General features: G+C 33.1%; 1 protein-coding gene across 1 annotated transcript; it reads left to right on the top strand.

Annotated features, from left to right (window-relative positions):
• The first annotated feature begins 2,943 nt into the window (after positions 1-2,943).
• On the top strand, positions 2,944-4,048 carry LOC127094475 (caffeoylshikimate esterase-like). Its single transcript, XM_051033302.1, has one exon. It carries the CDS (start codon positions 2,985-2,987, stop codon positions 3,954-3,956), a length of 972 nt encoding a protein of 323 aa, XP_050889259.1. The 5' UTR covers positions 2,944-2,984; the 3' UTR covers positions 3,957-4,048.
• Positions 4,049-16,792: the final 12,744 nt, after the last annotated feature.

Raw genomic sequence — 16,792 nt, 5'->3', positions numbered from 1 at the left:
ATCTAAACTCATTCTTTGTCCATTTTTCTTATTGTGTTGTGAACCTTTTGATTGTTTGTTCTTGTGTGATAGGGATTCCAAACTTGAGATAGTAAGAAGGACCATTGTCATGAATATCCAAGTTAAGAGAGACAAGCCAAATGGAGATCCTAGGAGCTTGATTGAATATTTATTTTGATTGCTTCTCTTCTCATCTCCCCAATCATGTTTGCACAAATCTTTTCACAAATACCAACCTACAATACATCATTTGCAAAAAGGGCTCCCTTAGAGTACTAAGGATGTTTTGGGTGCTTAAAACCTTCCCATCTCATAACCAACCCCCTTACCCAGATCTCTGACATTTTTATTAGTTTTTTATTTGATAAAATTTCTTACTTGGTTTTTGTTCGTTTTCTAACCTTTCCTTTGGATAAATAGAAGTGCGGTGGCGACTCGAATTGTATGCTTACTTTTGATTTAGTCAATAAATCATAAGGTAACGAATACCCCGCTACATATATAACCACACATGTTCCATACAAATCATATTCATTCATTAATGTGACTACTTGTCCATTGTACACACCACGACACAATCACGTCCAAGCATCGCCATCTAAGTCATTTTCATAGCCTAAGTTATCTTTCTAGTTCAATCACCTAGTTATACTCTTAGGTTTTCTCACTCATTATCAAAGGCTTTTAATCATGTTATTACACAACCACGCAAAAACAATTCACAATATAAAGCATGCATCATGATATAATTCATAACGTACATAATAGTTTATCCTCACTATCTTATCAATCATTTACAAAAAAAATCATGTTTTTACTTCACCATATAATATATCATTGAAATATCTTTCCAACGCATCCGTCTGTGCGTTAAACGGAGTTACGAAACTCAAATTATTTTACATATAACTTAATTCAAGAATTAGGTTAACATTATTCATTGCACAAATATTCAACACAAAATCCTTAGCTTAGTGGTAAGGAATACACAATGACAAGGAAGTCCCAGATTCGACCCCACTTGTGGCAAATTCCATTTTTTCAAAGAATTAAGTCTATAAGTCGACCCTGAAGAACATACGTTACATGGTTCAATATTGAGGTGTGGGTGTTAACCTATACTGAAGAAAAACCTCCATAGGTCAACCTAAATAAGTTATGTGTCAACCTATGCTGAAGAAAAACTGTTATAGGTCAACCTAAACCCGTATGTGTCTACCAATGCTGAACGTTTTCACCTAAAAATTCAATTTTCCCAACATGTATAACTTTTCTTCCATTCTAACCATACCCAAACACTTCTAACAACAACAACTCATAGAGTTGAAGATGCACATGATTTGATCCATATAACACACCATTATGCATCACTCTAACAACAACATCATCAAATCATATGGAAGTACATCAAACACATAGAATCCATACAACAACAACATAGAATCAACACAATAATAACATATGAGCAAGAACAACATAAACTTCATCATGTCATGAACATATAACAATAACAACAACATAAAATCCTAACTTTCCCAACATGAATTTCTTCCCCCAATTACTATCTAAGAACTCATCTTACCATGAAGAATATAATGAAGTTTGGTGAAGGAAATGGAGAATGATGATGAATATGAGATGATCATCCATGACTTTTCTTCTTTTCCTCCCAAGCCCTTCTCTTCCTCTTCCTTCTTCCATCACATTTTCTTCTTCTTTTTCTTTCTTCCTTTTCTTCTTTCTTTATGATATCTCCAATGATATTCTCTTACTACTTACCAATTAACCAAATATTGATTTTACCAAATGTCCCCTCTTGTACTTATTAATAATTATCTTTTTCTTTTAATAATAATTGAGCTCTTTAGAGCCTGCAAGTTACTCTATTGGTCTCAACCAACAATACTGCGAGCATTTAAGTGTATATGGGATACTACAGACTCAATGGTAAATTTGGTGGATAGTAATTATTTCAAAAATATATATTATTTATCAAAATAATACTTTATGATATTTTTTAAATAACAATAACAAAAAAACTTATAGATTAAATGAGAATTTTGTATTAATAACATAGCACTTAGAATAATGACCATCAAAAAAAATTTAAACAATTCGTTAAAGTAATCAACAACATTATTATTTGATATTTTTTTCAAACACTAGAAAATATTTATCATAATTAAACAAGTAACATAACCAATCCAAAATATCATCAAACATCACCTCCACAATAAATCTAAAATTGAAGAAGAAGAAAATATTTAGAATATATGTAATTATAGTCTTTAATCGGTTTAAAAAATGACTATTTTTTTTTTGTAAATTAAGCTATTCATTTTTCTTTAAAATAATTAAAATATTATTAAATTTTATAATATTATATTATATCAAGTTTTTTAAACTTAAATGTAAGCTTAATTCTCTCTTTGAAATTTATTTAAAAATTCTCTTTCCCACTAAAAAAATCCTTTCATTTTATTAATTAATAAATTAAAAAGTATTAGTTTATTTTCTTAATCATTTAAAAAAATATTTTTTGAAATGATTTTTAATAATTTAATTTGATATTGTTATGTAGATATAACTCCTTGAGATCATCAACACATTAAAGAGCGTAAATTTTTTTATTTTTTTTAATATATATATATATATATATATATATATATATATATGTGATTGTTTTGCCTCATAATAAATACATTGATTTCATTAACAACATTTAATATTTATGTATTATTATTACAATATTTACTTTTGAATCACTGTTACAATGTTGAGTATCGTTACTCTTGAATTATTATCAATTACTATTATAATATTTTACTTTGGAATCATTATCAATTACTGACACAAATGATACACTTATATCTACAGTATTATTATAATTTATTTTCGAAAATAGAAAAATAGAATTTACTTATATCCACACATAATATAAGTGAAAGAGAAGAGAGTGTGAGTTAGAATATCATATAACCACAATGGTGCACCCAATTGCAGAGGCAAATGATCATAGCCCCTTCGGTACCCTCACTCCCGACGAGTTCTACGCTCGCCACTCAGTGACTCACCACTCTGAGTTTGTTACTAATCCTAGAGGCCTCAAACTCTTCACTCAGTGGTGGATCCCTCAGCCTCCAACTAACCTCATCGGAACCCTTGCCGTCGTCCACGGCTTCACCAGTGAGTCCAGCTGGCTAATCCAACTAACTTCTGTCTACTTCGCTAAGGCCGGATTTGCCACTTGCGCCATCGACCACCAAGGCCACGGTTTCTCCGACGGTTTAGTTGCCCATATCCCTGACATCAATCCTGTTGTCGATGACTGCACCACCTTCTTCGAATCCTTCCGCTCTCGCTTCAATCCCTCGTTACCTTCCTTTCTCTACTCAGAATCTCTCGGTGGAGCTATCGCGCTGTTCATCTCTCTCCGCCGACCCGAATTACCGTGGAACGGCCTCGTCCTCAACGGCGCAATGTGTGGCATCAGCGGCAGTTTCAAACCACCGTGGCCGTTGGAACACTTTCTCTCAATCGCAGCAGCGATTATCCCGACCTGGCGCGTCGTTCCCACACGCGGCTCAATTCTGGATGCTTCGTTCAAGGAGGAGTGGAAGAGGAAGCTTGCAATTGCGAGTCCGAAGAGCACATTGGCGCGTCCACGCGTCTCGACGGCACTGGAATTGTTGAGAATTTGTCATGAGCTGCAAGGAAGATATGATGAAGTGGATATGCCGTTTCTAGTTGTGCATGGAGGCGACGATGTCATTTGCAATTCAGCTTATGCGGAGGATTTGTACAAACGCGCTAAGAGCAAAGATAAGACGATGAAGATATATGATGGAATGTGGCACCAGTTGGTCGGAGAATCTAACGAGAGTGTGGAGTTGGTGTTTGGTGATATTTTGGAATGGCTTCTCAAACGCATCACCGTGAATAAGAGTGCCCCTTAGATGGAGGGGCCAATATGTTACTAGTATACTTAGTAGTATATTATTTGTTTAGTTATGATATGTATTTTCTAAAATCGATGTTAAGGATTAAATAATAACGTTTGTGATTATCATAAAATAATTTTGATATTAATAATTTTAAATATTGTGATGGGTGTTTATTACATATTGTGTCCAATTGTGAAAATATATATGGATAAATAAATTTATGATATTAATACAAAATGCTCATTTAATTCCTATGATTTTTATTATTATTGTCTTTTTTAAGTTTGGTTAATATGAAATTTGTTATTTTTATTGATTGAGGTTGAAAATATTATTTTGATAACATTAATCAATATTGTTTAAAACATATCTATTCTAATTATTTTCTATTTGTAATTGTTTAGTCATGATCAATAAACAGACTCATTCAGATTGATAATTTAGTGTCACAATTTGTTCAATTATTCAACTCACATTGATAATTTACTATTAGAACTTGTTCAATCATTCAACATGTTGAGTCATTGTCAATCATCGGATTCACTCAGATAATCTACTGTCAATCTTTTTATTTACTGTCAATAGCTTGTATTCACTCTAATCTAATACCGACCTTGCGCGTTATTCCCACAGGTGGTTTATATCTAATTTTAAATATAAACAAGATTGATAATGATTTAAAATGATTATGGATTTTGAATTCAGCAATTTGAATCTTGCCTTATATAGAATCATTAATTCATTAATAATTTGATTTCTGTTATATAGAATTATGAATTCATTAATAATTTGAGTTACGTATATAATAACTGAATTTAAATTCCAAACATAATCTTTTCTTCATTTGGCTCTTTATTAATTTATTGTTTGATTTACCTCTTAAAAAAATATCTTAATTTAATAATATTAATGTTAACCTTGGTTTCTGAGTGTTTTTTTTCAAAAATTTAAAACTTACCAAAAACTTCAAAATATTATAACTCAACAAAATTATGGATAAATTCATGGTATTTATCTGAATACAAAATGTTCATTTGATTTGTGTGTTTTTTATTATTATTGTCTTTTTAAGTTTGATTTATATGAAATTTGTTCGTTGATAATACTTATTTTTATTGATTGAGATTGAAAGTATTATTTTGGTAAGACAAAGTAGATGAATTAATTTCACTCGAAGATGGTTTAAAACATACCAATAAACACACTCACTCAGATTGCAACAAACTCTCATTCAGACCCATTCAGATTGATAATTTATTGTCACACTTGGTTCAATCATTCAATATGTTAAGTCATTGTCAATCAACAGACTCATTTAGATTCATAATTTATCATTCAATAGGTTAAGTCATTGTCAATCAACAGACTCAGTCAGATTCATAATTTATTATTACCACCTATTCAGTCTTGAGATTGATAATGTACTATTAATATGCTTTTTATATTGCTTAAAGTAAGTTGGATTCACTTTAATCTAATTTTACTTATAAAAAAGATTGATAATGATTTTAAATAATTAAGGATTTTGAATTCTGCAATTTGAATTTTACCATTTTTCTATTATGTAGAATTATCAAATCATTAATAATTTGATTGGTATAATATAGAATTATGAATTCATTAAGAATTTGATTTGGTTATATAAGAACCGAATTTAAATTCCAAACATAATCATTTCTTTATTTTGCTCTTTATTAATTTATTGTTTGATTTACATTTTAAAAAATGTCTTAATTTAATGATATGATGCAATGTTTATGATGTTAAACTTTGTTTTTGAGAAAAAAAAATTTTCCGGGAAAGTTTAAAACTTACTTAAAAATTCAAAAATATTATAATTTGTTAATTTGAATACATTTGCAATTTTTATAATGAAAAGGATGATGGTTATATTAATAGTTAGATCATTACCATTGGACGCATCATAATAATTATCAATTTCATATGTAAATTGGTATATATTATTAGAATATATTTAAATTATTATTACGTCATTTGAATTAATTTTTTTATTAAATTAATAAATTTATATTTATTAATTTTTTATATATAAATATATGTTTTATATATTATAAAAATAAAAATGTGACACTTTGACTAAAACCTAAAAATTAGGATGACCATAAAATATCGAAAAATAGAGAAAATTAGGATGAAAATAATAACTTAAAAAAAGAAAACCATTAAAATTATTAGTGACGAAATTTCGGCCACTGAATTTTTTTAATAAATTAATTTTGTATAAAAATATATTTTGTGACTGAATATTATGGTCACAAAATTTCAATCATTAATTTGGTGACTAATTTTATTTGGTGACCGATATAGCAACTTTAAAATTTTTATTAACATGATGTTAAATTTTGGCGGATAATTCGTGGACTAAAGTGACCAAAATTTTTTAATCACTAATTCGATCCTTAAAAGCGAATTTTCTAATAGTGAAATGAGAGATATGCAAATGATCCACGTCTAATCACATTAACTATCATAATCTTATTTAAAAAAAAACACAATTCAACTTCCCAATAATTATATTATTTGAATTATGAAGTTTTTTCACTAATAATATTATATTTGTTTATTTTAAATATATTTAATAATTATGTGTTCCATCTCTATTCAATTTACTAATATATTCTCCGGAAACCTGACACAAAAAATATAATAATCTCATGTTTGTTTCAAAAAATTTCAAAATTGTTTTTAGGTATTGTTCCTGATAAACACTTTTGGATAATCTCCCCGAAGCAAATCAGGTAAAATCACAAATGCAATGAGAATTGAGTTTTACTTGATTGTTTTTGTTGTTTTGTCTTATCCTTCTCTCTGCTCTTCTCCCTCAATGAGGAGCCCTTTTATATCCATCTCACTTCCTGAGATCATCAAGAAGTGTCACTTCAAGTTTCATGATTAAAGAATGCTAATAACGTCTGACTTTATATCATCATTATCATGTATCGAATAGACGATTATTTGGGAACGTAGATGTTTTGTTCAAATGCAAGTAACCACTTCTTAGTTTTATCTTAAAGACACGTGGAGGAAATGCAAGACGAAATGCATGCATATTTCTTAGGCGGCAGAAGTTGAAGTAGTAGACGTTAGGAAATAGTTATTCCATACTAGTATAAATAGGAATTATATTTGTATAATTCGGGGTGTTCATTTTATTACGAAATCTCACTTATACTCAAAGTACCGGTGCAAAGAAAAGAGGAAGCTTGCAATTGCGAGTCCAAATAGCACATTGGCGCGTCCACGAGTCTCGACGGCACTGGAATTGTTGAGAATTTGTCGTGAGCTACAAGGAAGATATCATGAAGTGGATATGCCGCTTCTGGTTGTGCACGGAGGCGAAGATGTCATTTGCGATTTAGCTTATGCAGAGAATTGTACATACGCGCTAAGAGCAAAAATAAGACGTTGAAGATATATGATGGAATGTGACATCAGTTGGTTGGAGAATCTAACGAGGGGGTGGACTTGGTGTTTGGTGATATTTTGGAGGGTTATGATATGTATTTTCATAAAATAACGTTTGTGATTATCATAAAATAATTTTGATATTAATAATTCTAAATTATTGTGATGGGTGTTTATTAACTTTTATATTGTGTCCTATTGTGAAAATATATATGGATAAATAAATTCATGATATTAATACAAAATCCTAATTTGATTTATATGTTTTTTATTATTAAATTTGGTTAATATGAAATTTGTTATTTTTATTGATTGAAGTTGAAAATATTGTTTTCGTAACATAAATCAATATTTGTAGAAGTAGATGAACTAATTTCATTGAAACAATGTTTAAAACATATCTATTGTAATTATTTTATATTTATATTTGTTGAGTCATGATCAATGAACAGATTCATTCAGATTGATAATTTAGTGTCACAATTTATCCAGTTATTCAACCTTCTTGAGTTATTGTCAATCAACAGACTCACTCAAATTGATAATTTACTGTCCCAACTTGTTCAATCATTCAACATGTTGAGTCATTGTCAATCATCAGACTCACTCAGATAATTTACTATTTAATCTACTTGTTCAATCATTCAACATGTTGAGTCATTGTCAATCATCAGACTCACTCAGATAATTTACTATTCAATCTTGAGATTGATGATTTACTATTATATTTATTGAATTATAATTTTGCTTATAAATAAATATTGATAATGATTTTAAAATCTTTGAGATTGATAATTTACTATTATATTTATTGGATTCTAATTTTGCTTATAAGTAAATATTGATAATGATTTTAAATAATAATGGGATTTCAATTCTGTAATTTGAATCTTGCAATTTCTATATGGTATAGAATTATGAATTCATTAATAATTTGATTTGAGTATATATTGGGAAGTTCGGATATTGTTACTATTGTTACCGGAGAAGATGTGCTTTTATTTCTATCAAATTCCTTGGATGGTAGAGTGAAGTCATATTTTTTCGCTTTTATTTGGCCTTTGGTTTGTTGGAGCATTTGGAATGCTAGAAATAGTTTGGTCTTTGAACACTCTAACTGGAATGTGGTTGAGATTTTATTGCTTATTAAATCAATTGGGTGGGATTGGATTTCTATTTTGTCTAAGGGGAATATAGATATTACTAGAGATTTGTGGTTTGCTAATCCTGCTAATTGCATTGGATTGTAACTTTGTTCCTTTTGTATTGGGTTGCACCCCTTGTACGTATTAATACAAGTGATTATCAAAAAAAAAAAAAAAATTTAAATTTCAGACATAATCTTTTCTCTCAATTGCAGCAGTGATTATCCTCAATTACAGCAGCGATTATCCGGACATGGCGCGTTATTCCCACGCTTGGCCAAAAGAGGACATTGGCGCGATATTCCCACGCTTCTCCAAAAGAGGACATTGGCACGCGTAACATATACGATGGAATGACTTAGCAAATATGTTAGTGGTATATTACTATTTGTTTAGTTAGTATATGTATTTTCTAAAATCGAGGTTAACGTTTAAATAATAATATTTGTGATTATAATAAAATAATTTTGATATTAATAATTCTAAATCATTGTGGGGGTGGTTTATCAAACTTTCATATTGTGAAAATATATGGAGAAGTCACTCATACAAAAATATGGATAAATTCATGATATTTATCTTAATACAAAATGTTCATTTGATTTGTATGTTTTTTATTATTATTGTCTTTTCAAATTTGGTTTTTGTTTTGGTAAGACAAAGTAGATGAACTAATTTCATTGGAAGATTGTTTTGTATTTGTTAAATAGACTCACTGAGATTAATAATTTATTGTCACAATTTGTTCAGTCATTCAACCTGTTGAGTCAGATTAATAATTTATTGTCACAATTTGTTAATCATTCAACCTGTTGAGTCATTGTCAATCAACAGACTCACTCAGATTGATAATTTATTGTCACACCTTATTCAATCATTCAACAGGTTGAGTCATTATCAATCAACATACTCATTCAAATTCATAATTTAATACTACAATTTGTTCAGTTTTAAGATTGATAATTTACAATTATATTTATATTTATTGAGTCATTCAACAGGTTCGGTGATTATATATCAATATATTGATTTCAAATTATTAATACTATCCAATTTCTAAAACCATGTTTGAATTTGTATAGAAGGTTTGTTAATGCTTTTTTTATTGTTTAAAGAAACTTAATTTAATATAATTTTACTTATAAAAAAGATTGATAATGATTTTAAATAATGATTTTAAATAATTAAATATTTTGAATTCTGCAATTTGAATCTTACCATTTCTGTATTATATAGAATTATGAATTCATTAATAATTTGATTTGTAATATATATAATTATGAATTTATTAATAATTTGATTTGGGTATATAATAACGAAATTTAAATACCAAACCTAATCTTTTCTTCATTTAATTTAATAATATGATGCAATGTGTATGATATTAAACTTTGTTTCTGAGCAATTTTTTTCTGGGAAGTTTAAAACTTACTTAAAAATTCAAAATATTATATATTGTAAATTGTGATTGAATTAGAGACTGAAAAAATTTAAAAATCGGTCTACAATTTTTTGGTGGGAAAAGTGCTAGTCGCTAACCTTGAAATTAAAGTTAAATGAAAATAATTGTCTCCTTGGATTGTAAAGTACCCGCATTATTGGGATGCATCATAACAATTGTCAACTTCATATTTAAATTTGTATATATTTTAGAATATATTTAAATTATTATGATGTCATTTAAATTAATTTTTTTTATTAAAGTAATAAATTTATGTTTATCACTCGCCGGTTTTGGTCATATAAGCAAGATTTTGTCTTGGTCCGTAGATAACAAATTCATTCTAGCTTTATGCGAAAGATGGAGACCAGGGACACACACATTTTGGTTCCCAACCGGTGAGTGTACCGTGACGTTAGAAGACGTCTACATGCTTTTGGGACTACCCATTGAAGGTAAGGTTGTTAATGGTAAAACCAACTATGCAAATTCAAATTGCATGGATCTCTTGGAGACTGATTTGTTAGATGATAACGCAAGAGGGCAAGGTATACTACTTTCACGCCTTAAGTCGTACTGTAATAGTTTATACTTAGATGAACATTCTACCGAAGATGCTCGAATAATAAAAACTAGGTGTTACATTATGATGTTAATTGGCTCGTTTTTATTTCCCGAAGGTAGTGGTTCTAGCATGCATATTATGTATTTACCTTTACTTAGACAAGTAGGTAGAATAGGAAGTTACAGTTGGGGATCTGCTTGTCTAGCCTATCTCTATAGCTCCTTGTGCAAAAACTCACACAAAGACACATCTACATTTTCTGGATGTGTTGTTTAGCTTCAAGCATGGGGTTGGTCAAGACTACCGTCCCTAGCAACAACAACCCTTTCACATTTCCGTATGCACAAAAGTAAGTTGTTTAAATTGCTATATCTTTACTTACTTCTTTAAAGATTATTACCTCTAACTAATATTTTTTGACTTTTTCGTGTAGATGGTATGCACGTGGTATGAGTTACAACAGATGTCCAAGACACTATATTACTTAATATCGCAACCTATTGGATCACCTTCGATCGACAGACGTAAGGAAAATAACTTAATTATTTCGTTATATTTTGTTAACTTCTTCTACCTTGACTATAATCCAATCTTCTTTTATATTTCAGTTTATTTGGCGTCCATACCTTAATTTGGATCATGACCATCAAGTTAACGCTGAAGACGCGGCCGTATGGACTGCATGCACACCGATAATATGGTTCACAATTGTGGAGATGCACAACAGTGATCGTGTGAAACTGCAGTTCGGTATGCCCCAAAATATCCTAGATCCCCCAACTAGCCTATGAGAATGGCATCTGTGCAAAGTTAACGACCAATGGAACTTTAATCCATGGCAAAGCTTCGCAAGATCGGAGTGTCGCAAATGGAAGCACCGTCATGACCATGTGTTAACTGACGCAGTCATGCCAACTGAAGAAAAACCAAGTCATACTTATATGGCTTGGTACAGATCGGTTGGTTTTCAGTTCATCGCCGAGGATATGTACTTGTACGACCCACGCCAGATGACTTACACATTTGACACCTCAACATCAAACACCCAAGAACAGTGTCAGACCGGATACACACAACCCCCTGTCCGTCAAACGTTCCGTTCAACCAACACACAAACATACAACCAAAACATTCCACACACCCAACCCCAATACCAAGAGCATACCCCATACCACCAGCAACAAATTGACCATCAATTTGAGACTCAACATCGCTTCGCACCTGTCGCAACACAAAAAACAACCGGCGGGAAAAACACAGAGCCGCCACCGACGTTATTCATCCTCTGACGGAAAGCGAGCGCAAGACTAACCTAAGAAAGGGAAAGGAATGGTCTTACGACCAGAGATTGCAAGGTACGGGAGTCGGTTACGCAAGGGGAAGGTATCAAAGGATCAATGTAAAGCAAAGGCAAACAAAGGTGCACAAAGTTGGACAATCAAATTAGAAAATCCAAATCAAAACAGAAAAGCATCCAATGGCTATGAAATTTTTTATGCAATCTTAACATGTTATGAACAAACATCATGCAAAAAATTGAAACCAGAAGAGATCAAATGGCATATGTATGAAAATGCACAAATGCAACATCAAATATGTGACACGAATTGTCACACCATATGCTCATGTATCCAAAACAGTGATAGCATATGATAAAAACCTCAAACCAAAGCCAAAAAATCACATTACATGTTAGGATCAAGCATGCCAAATTTCAAGTCCATTGGATAAACCATGAGCATTTCACAAACAAATGAATGTAGCATGTCATTTTTGGCATGAGGTGCAATCAACAATTCACAATTAAAAATCCAGAATCACACAATTCATGAAATTAATGCTAAAAAAAACTAGACATTAAAACAAACCTATGAAAAAAAATTGAGATCAATTTAGGTTAATCTACTATTTTTAATGGTTTTTTGAAGTTGATGAAATAACATGAAATAATCAAAGGAAATAATGGAAGAAAACAAAAATTCAAATAAAATCAGGAAATGCCTAAGCCAAGTATTGAACCCACACATCTACAGTCAAATGAAAACTCAATTGAAATTAAATTCAGAAACGCACAAGCCAAGTCTCGAACACGCGTGCTAAAGGATAATGAGGATATTCACATGAAAATCAGAAACATGCATGACCAGGGGCTCGAACACACGCTAGCGAGGGTAATGAGAAAATTCATTTGGAATTAAAGACAACACCCAAGCGGGGAATCGAACCCACGCTCTAAGGGATCTAACAGCGCTTGAAACGCAGCGCTTCATTTAAATGCGTGGCAGCCTCGTCAACAGGTCAACAGCATACGCAGGCTTGGTCAAGAATGCAAGGCCAATCAAAAGGACACGTGAGCGCATAGTCAGCGCTGATAGGGCAAACCCTAGGCACCAAAACCAGATGGCGGAGGATGGCGGTAACAACCGTCTTCTCCGGCCGTCTCCGACGGAGCCTCATGTGAAATTTTCCAGAAATTGACAAAATATATATGGTTGGAAAGCTCTTTCCATGAGGATCACAAATATCACATCCAAAACATCTAGATCATACTACAATTCCTGGATCGAAGCAAAACAGTTTGGATCTCAAAAATGAAAGTTCATCTAGCATACTCGTTTCTCAACCAAATTCAAAAGTAAACATATCAGCATGTTCAGGGAAGCACGATCTACACATCCATGGCAATAAATTGGCAAAATAAGACGGTCGAATTTCAACTTACTTGAAGTGCAGTGTGTTGAAATCGCGCCTTCAAGCTTCCATAAGCTCCAGAACTTCTTCCTCAATCTTGATTTGAAGCTTTAATCATAAAGAAACGCTTGAAATTCACTGGATCTAGCTTAATTTCTGAAATTCGTTTCCATACTCATGCACATGATATGCTCAAAATTGGACTGAATTCTTCAAGCCACACGTTGATTCTTGCTCAGTGATGTTCCATGATTATGATTAAGTAAAGAAATTCAAGAATTATATGAAGAATTTTGTGTTTTGAAGAGAGAGAAAATAGAGAGGGAAATGAAAGTTTGATCCAAATTCTGTTATCCTCTGATTACAGTTATGATTTGGTATTTATATGGGGTGTTAATCATCATGCTAATCACAATTAGGCTTGGTTAATTGAAAATTAAGGAGATGTAAGGTGTAATGCAAAAAATGCAAGTGTGAGGTAGCATGATAAATCCACATGTGAACAGTGCCATGCAAGCTTCATTTTCACTCAAAATCATCCAATAAACATCATGGAAATGGTATTTGGCTTGCATGATCCACCAATTTTGAATTATCCATTTTCCCTCCAAAACGCACATGTATGGATACTTGATCATGTGAGCTTATTTCATACAAGGCAATGATCCATTTGGAAAGTATTGGTCACAAGGAGCATTTTGCAAAAAGAGTGGTCCAATTTGGAGTTTTGAATCAAAAGTTATGCCATGTTGAACTTCCATGTACACTTTGTGATCATTTGGCCATAACTTCTTAACCAATCATCATATGATCATGATATAGGACTTTTTGAAAAGGGGAGAGAAAGATATTCAACTTTCATGTTCACCAAAAATCCATTTGAAGCTTCTTTGATGTTGGAAAATCAAGTTAAATATGGTCCAAAAACTTTCCATTTTTGGAAACTTTGAATTACAAGTCATCTTCCATTTTTGGAAACTTTGGCCAGGACCTCTAAATCTTCAAGATAGGTGTTTGACATGATGAATAAGCCTCTTTTGAACATGAATGAAGTGTCTCAACTCATTTCCCTACCTCAAAGCCCTCAGTTGACTGCATAGTTGACTTTTATGGTCCTCAGATGACCTGGAAATGCACTGATGAATTTGGGCCTCTACCACTTGGTAAAACTGCTTCAAAATGAACCCTAGCTCATATAAGCTCTTTAGAATAATCATGTGGCCTTCATATCAAGGAAAGACTTGCTCTTTTGTACAAAGGATTCTCTTGATGCCAATTCTGACTGCCATGGTGCAATGCAATATGGAATGATAAATGACCTAAAAAAATAAAATGAATGCATGAATGGGGAGGGCAAATTTGAGGTGCTACAGCTGCCCCTATTCAATCAACTGAGAACCTGAACGGATGAAAGCAACGGCTATCATACTTTCAAGGTAAACAGGGATTGAATACCAAAAGAACCGGAGAAATTGCACTCCGTAGGTGACGAGTTAAGGAAAGCGAGACCATTTACCGATGGCGGCTTCACAACAGGAATTGATATTTACCGATATCAAAGAAATCGAGGCCATTTACCGATAGCGGCTTCAAAATAAATTTGATATTTACCGATATCAAAGAAAGCGAGGCCATTTACCGATGGCGGCTTCCACTGGGGAGGAAAAAGATGTTTACAACTGGAACAAGACCAGATGTTTACTGATGACTCTACTGAGGAATTGATATCAGAAAGCACTTCACGACCAGACATTTACCGATGACTGGGAAGGAACTCGATGTTTACCGACATCGAACAAAGGATACACGACCAGACATTTACCGATGACTGGGAAAGAACTCGATGTTTACCGACATCGAACAAAGGGTACACGACCAGACATTTACCGATGACTGGGAAAGAACTCGATGTTTACCGACATCGAACAAAGGGTACACAACCAGACATTTACCGATGACTGGGAAAGAACTCGATGTTTACCGACATCGAACAGAAAGGACACACACGGGTGTTGACAGAACGATATTTTTTTTTACACCATGAGAGGTATGCCATTTACTGATGGCCAACGATTGGAATCCGATGTTTACCGACATAGAAAGATGATGTTTACCGACATAGAAAGATGATGTTTACCGACACCAAAAAACAGACATTACGGGGATCAACACGACACTCTGGTATCGCAAGGATGACATCTACATATGTCAAAACAAGGCAGACGCTTGCCGGGGACTAATCTGGGGAGAGAATCAAGCTTTCCTTTCACGGACGGGTGAGGAAATAAATCTCTCTGGGGATTATCGATTCTGAATGTTGCCAAGAGCAACTGCTGCAAATGTGCCATACAGATGTTGAAAAATGATCCGCCTCTGCTGGGGATATGATCCAATCTGGTTTAACACATGTATGCATATGTTTGAGTTTTCTATGGCGTAATGCTCCACACTGAATGGAAATGCTACGCAATTCGAGAATGCGAATTCAAATGATGATTACTATATGCAAGATGCAAAGGGAGGAAAACTCCTGCTGGGAAGTAAACGGTCACTTTGCTGAGCATACAATTCTGATTCGATCTTCCAACTCTGTGGGGACACACAACAATTCTGCTGCGGACATTTACTGATCTGACATTCTCGAAACGGAAGAGAAACCATCTCAACTGGGGAGTCACCTGTTGGGAAAACACCAACCTCTCGACCATGTTGGGGAATAGCATTGCTGCTGGGGAAAGGGTAACCCTCACTGGGGCCGACCTTCACTGAACCCGATCTGCCTAGGGATTTCGCTGGGGAAAATAACCAACGCACACCTCCGTTGGGGAAACAGCAACCTTCAGACTTGCTGAGGAAATAACACTCTCAACCCTACTAGGGGAAACAGCAACCTCAGGCCTGGCTGCTGAGGGAACACCGACCTCGAACCCGCTGGGGAGACAAGTTCTGAACTTGACTTAGACGACCCAACTTCTTACCCGACTGGACAGTGTTGAAACAACAGGGTCTTCCTTCGAACAAACTTTGGCTTATCTGCTTCAGCCAGCAATCAAAGATAGTAACATGTAAAACGGCAAGACATACATGCCCCAGGGGGTCATATGGACAAGATATACTCAAGTGTACTCAACATTCAAAATGATTTTCAGATGTTTTATCTTTCCGCACGTCATTGTTTAGCCTTCATGTTTTTAGATGCAATGTTTATCAAAAATTCGGACGCTTTTTGCAAATAAAATAGTAGAATAAAAAACAAGAGAGCAATTTGACTGAATAACGACTTTTATTGATTGAGAATGGCCTATAAAGGCAAATACATCAGGAAGCAATTCCTGGGAAGAGGTAATTGCGTCAAAAGAGAAAATAAACTATCCTATTGGCAATGTGAACACGACATTCCACTATTTTCAAATTCTGTTATGACTCATAGATCTTCAATTTCCCCCAAATTCTTTGCTTTCTGAGAAGAATGATTGGACCGATCACATCCTTCAAGATGGTAGACACTGAAACGCGATGGAGTACAGATAATTCAGACTGTAGTCTTCGCTTTAATCCCTCCTTTGCCTGGACCGCCTTT

The sequence above is a fragment of the Lathyrus oleraceus genome, chromosome 6 (assembly GCF_024323335.1).
Source record: "Lathyrus oleraceus cultivar Zhongwan6 chromosome 6, CAAS_Psat_ZW6_1.0, whole genome shotgun sequence".
NCBI lineage: Eukaryota > Viridiplantae > Streptophyta > Magnoliopsida > Fabales > Fabaceae > Lathyrus > Lathyrus oleraceus.
Note: the sequence above shows the minus strand (reverse complement) of the source record. Positions and strands in the feature narration are given on the sequence as shown.